Raw genomic sequence first — 5000 nt, 5'->3', positions numbered from 1 at the left:
GTTCTGGCAAGGGATCAAATCCAAAGACCTTCTAGGTCTCTGTGATCCAGCTGCACAGCAGACATGCCCTGGATTATAATTTGACCTGGCAATAAAACACACAAGCATTTAGTACACAAGTCAAATCCTTAACCCTGGAGGTAAGGTTAGTCTGTATAAGGAAGCAACCATGTTTAAAAGTGACCTCTGAGTGACAGGCAAAGTGACAAGGATGTTAAAGAATCAGTCAAAGATAGGATAGGATACGCCCAACTCTTATGAGAACAGACAGAAAAGAGAAATGACTACAGAGAGCGTTACAGAGAGAGGGGGCAGTTTCATTGGGACAGATTTACAGAGATAGGTTGCAGGTAAAGACAAAACCAGTCAGAGAAAGAGAAGGTGTCATACGGATCCAACATATTGCTAGAGTTGGTTTGAGGCCAGGCAGAGCAGTTCAGTCAGAAGCTGAGAAAAGCCAGATAGAATCAGTTAGCTTGTAGAAGAGTTTGAGTCAGAGCAGCTGAGTTAAACCAGCAAACCAGAAGGACCTGAAAAGTGTGAGTCTGTTCAGCAGTAAGCTTCAGGGATGACAACCGAATCCCAGAACAAATAAAAGTTACTTTTACACTGGCCAAAGGCCCATTGAATATCAAAATATGTGATCAATAAAGTACACATACAAGACAAGAACTATATTAAAGTAAATAAAGCACATATTTTTTCAAAAGAAAAGTATGTAGTCACATTGTTACCATATTTCTTGAATTCATGTATTGTTTCCAGTAGAAAACTGAAAGTTGTTGAAAGACCATTTTGTATGTTACTCTTCTCTCGACAAAAATGTGATTGCTATAGAGTGTTTTATGACTTGTCTTGAGTCTGCTGTTGAAGACAAATTGGCAAATACAAAGAAAAGAAAATTGATGTACCTATTGTCTTAAATAGTTCATTGTAACAATTTGACAAAAATGGGTCAAATAGAAATTAATTAATAGCATTACTTAGGAACCCTTTTAATTTTAAGTTAAACCACAAATACTTGAAACTGACTGCAATAGTCATAGCATTATAACTATCTCCTTTTCTGTGACCACTTTCCTGCATCTGTGAAATGACAAGGATGAACCATTTCTGAAAGACCCTGTGACCCAACTGTATGTCCTTTATATTCTACCCCAAAAGAAAGAATCTCAAAGCAATTTCAAGCCCTTAGACACAAATGCTTGCTTGTTGAACTTGACATGTCCTGATGATACCTATTAACTAGAGTGTGAAAGTGATGTTAAATGAGGGATATGGAAGGATGACATATGACTAACCTAAAAAGAAATAAGACGCCAGAAGAGAATCAGTGAATGAACTGCAGTGGGCAAGTGTGTATGACCCAAGCAGCCACGAAACAGAGCTCTCAGAAACAAGGAAATAATAGGCTTCAGTTAACAGAAACTTTATCTGAAAAAGCATATTGGCCCACACAAAATGAAGTAGAACAAGATTTTGACAATTTCTCAGAATAAATGTCCTCCTGGTTTGAGCAGTGTGGATCTAACTGTTGCGCATCAGTTATAATTTTTTATTTTCATTTTTTAAAATCTAGTCTAATTGTTTCCTATTGTCAATGAGTCAATTCTTGGTTCCTTAATAAAGTACTTGTAAACCAAGAATAAGAAAAAATGAAAGTCATGTGGGTGTTTGTTAGAGTGTAAAGTAATTTGTGACGTTACCCTCAGGCTCATGTCATACCTGAGTATTGTATTTAAGTTATGAATGATCAGAGAGGTCAGGAGAATGAAGAGTGCATATGAGATTGACTAGGAAAAATAAACAAGGTCAAAAAAGATTTTATTTTGAAAATTACAGGATGCCATGAGCTAAAGCTGTAGAAATAGTTAAAAGGGAAGGAAAGAAGAGATAGAGAATAAATCAAATTAAAATCTAGCACCCCAAAAGAGAGCTGTATTTTTTGTCTTATTTCTCCTCCTAAATGCTAATTGGTAGTCTCTTTAAACCAATAAATATTGAAATATACAATAGTACATAGGTAAGATTATATATATATATATATATATATATATATATATATATATATATAATTATGTTTGCATGTAAATTTTTTCAAGTACATGCATTTACCAGGTCATTGAAAGAGTACAATATCACTCAGTCTCAAGGATGTTGTTATTGATATTGAAGGAAACCACCCTAAAGATAGTGTTTTCCTTCTTTTTTATTTTTGCTGCATTCTTTCCCTATATTTCAGTCATGCAAGAATACTGCTTCATGATCTAAGAAGCAAAACATTAAGAAGTTGTTTTCTTCCCACACAGTTCATTTTATTATGAACTCTAAAGTAGTTACTAAGATATATTAATATATTTTAATAAATGTCATTGTATATAACTATATTTTGTTTTTAATCTTGTGACAATAAGTACTTATTATTTATGATTTTAAAACTTTAAGGATAATTTCATTCATATATATATGTATATACTTTATATACATATATTCAAATTAAACAATATAATATATTTGCATATTACATCTATCTATCTATCTATCTATTTATCTGTGTGTCTGTGTGTTTGTGTGTCCGTGTGTGTGTCTGTCAATCAAATCTAGCTTATTAACTGTGAGTCATGACCTTGTGTGACTGACTACTCTCTTTTTTGTTGCTGGTTATTTCTTTTCTTTTCTTTTTTATGTTAGGCAGAGTCTAGCAAAGTAGTCCAGGCAAACCTTAATTTGTGATCTTCCTGCTTCAGCTTTCCGAGTACTTGGACAGGAAAGAAATCACATTTTCACGTCTATAAAATTTGTTCATATTAGGTACTTGGATGGTTTATTTCACACCTCTCAATGGAAGAATTTATGGTAACATGTTACCAACAATAAAACTATTTTAGAAAATTATGAGTGACATAGAGTTGTTATAAGGGATAATGGAGTCTTTTAGCTTCTGGATTTCCCAGAGAAAAATTCTTACCTTTCCTACATACTGAGTGTCTGTACCTGTATACTCTTCTAACAGGAAAAACTGATTCCACATCCATCCACGCTTGGCACGATGGAGCATTTTACCCTCATCCTTTCTCAGATTCACTATCCTTCGCAGGAAGTGGCTGTTATCCTTTCCTTGTAATGCGCTGTTGTCAACCACATGGAAAATGCAAGTCCAGATGACCAGTTGAAGACAATGGAAAGTCCTCATTATCTTCTACTTTAGAAGGATGAAAATTTCAAGGTATAGCCTGTAGAGCAAAATGTAGAAGAGAATGAATACACATTCAACAGCGCAATTTAAGACGACAATATGAAAATCTTAAAAAACTATGAAAATTCAAACCACTAAAATTCTGCAAGTTAAACTTTTAATAAAAGGTATGAAATTAATTAATTTGAAGTTATAAGCCTTAATAGTGAAGTATATTTAGCTATATATACATGTCAATGAACCCAGATACTTTGATGAATTTTTTTTTATTCTCCTTATCCATCAGTTTTCAGAATGTGTTCTTCATCCACTTTCTTTTTCCCCCGAAATGAGCCAAAGAAATGAAAGTAAGGAAATTAGGAAACAAGTACTTTTTCAGTAATAACAAAAGCTATATTCTATCTACTAGAAATAGGTGAAAAGTCTTGCATTTATGACCAAAACCTAGAAGAAAACAAACTGAGAATTCTTTCATGGCATCCTTTCAACACACAGAATTAGCAACTGTATTTTTGGTGCAGACTCTGAAATCAGAAAAAAACAAAACAAAAATAGATAAAAGTGATTCTTTAAAACTAATGTTATTTTAAATAGGTCAAATAAAGTAGTGAAAAGACTTCAGAGGTAACTCTCATGAAGGAACAGAGTATTGGGATAACATATATGTGATAGCTTTTGATTTTTTAAAAAAAATTATTTTATTTATTTACATTTCAAATGTTGCCCCTCACCTGGTTTCACCTCCCACAGTCCTTCACCCCATCCCTTTCTCCTTAACCTAGGAGATGGTGGTCCCTAAACATCAGGATCTTCCTTTCATGATGCATCAGTTCACTACAGGATTAGGTGCGAACTCTCCCACTGAGGGCAGATGAGGCAGTCCTCTGCAAATACATGCTGGGTGCCTGGGACAAGCCTGTGTTTGCTTATTTGTTGATGGCTTAGTCTCTGGGAGCTCCCATGGGACCAGGTTAGTCGGCCCTGTTGGTCCTCCTATGGGGTTGCCATCCCCTTTAGCTCCTTCTCTCCTTCTGCTAACTCTTCCATAGTGGTCCCTTACAAATATATGAGTAAATACTAAAAAGAATTCAAATTGACACAATTAACTCGATCAAACATGGACAAGAAAGTTAAATCAACATTTTGGGAAGAAAAAAAATATTGTTTAAAAATTTGAAAAATTCAGATGTCCTCATAAAAATGCAAACAAAACCATAATAGGATATTAAATCATCCCAGTGGGAATGGCTGTTGTTAAAAAAACAGAAAAAATAATGGTGGTGATGATCTGGAAAATGGAACCCATAGAAATTGTTAGAAGTGTTTAATAATATATAGAAAATTTTTTTTACATGGAAAAAAAGCATAAATTTTCCTAAAAATTAAAGATAGGATAGTAATTAAAATGCCATGACACTCTATGTTTTGTTAATTTGTAAAATAAAGCTGAGACTCGCAGCTCTAATCCCTCAGATGAGTACAGAACCAGAAGTTACTGTAGGAACCATGAAAGTGAAGAGGGAATGACGCTGAGTAGAAGGAGTGTGAGGAGAAGTACAAAAGGAAAGAACGTGGTACAAATGATCTGGAGAAGATTGGGAAAAAATAAAATAATTAAAAGTGGGGTCTCAATTGGTACTAAGGACACACACTCCACTATGTTCATAACAGCCTTATTTATAATAGCCAGAAGCTGGAAAGAACACAGATGTCCCTCAATAGAGGAATGGATACAGAAAATGTGGTACATTTACACAATGGAGTACTACTCAGCTATTAAAAACAATGAATTTATGAAATTCTT

At 34.1% G+C, this 5000-nt stretch overlaps 1 protein-coding gene across 2 annotated transcripts in view; it reads right to left on the bottom strand.

The window, feature by feature from the left end:
- Cdh9 (cadherin 9) overlaps nucleotides 1-5000 on the bottom strand; it is a 118847-nt gene that overhangs the window by 66604 nt on the left and 47243 nt on the right. For both annotated transcript variants that reach the window (XM_021208400.2, XM_029543973.1), the window contains exon 2: nucleotides 2969-3233. In XM_021208400.2, the coding sequence (XP_021064059.1) occupies nucleotides 2969-3193 (225 nt within the window). In that variant the 5' untranslated portion in view covers nucleotides 3194-3233. The remainder of the gene's footprint in view (nucleotides 1-2968; nucleotides 3234-5000) is intronic.

The sequence above is a fragment of the Mus pahari genome, chromosome 11 (assembly GCF_900095145.1).
Source record: "Mus pahari chromosome 11, PAHARI_EIJ_v1.1, whole genome shotgun sequence".
Classification (NCBI taxonomy): Eukaryota; Metazoa; Chordata; class Mammalia; order Rodentia; family Muridae; genus Mus; species Mus pahari.
This window is presented reverse-complemented; position numbering and strand designations above follow the sequence as displayed.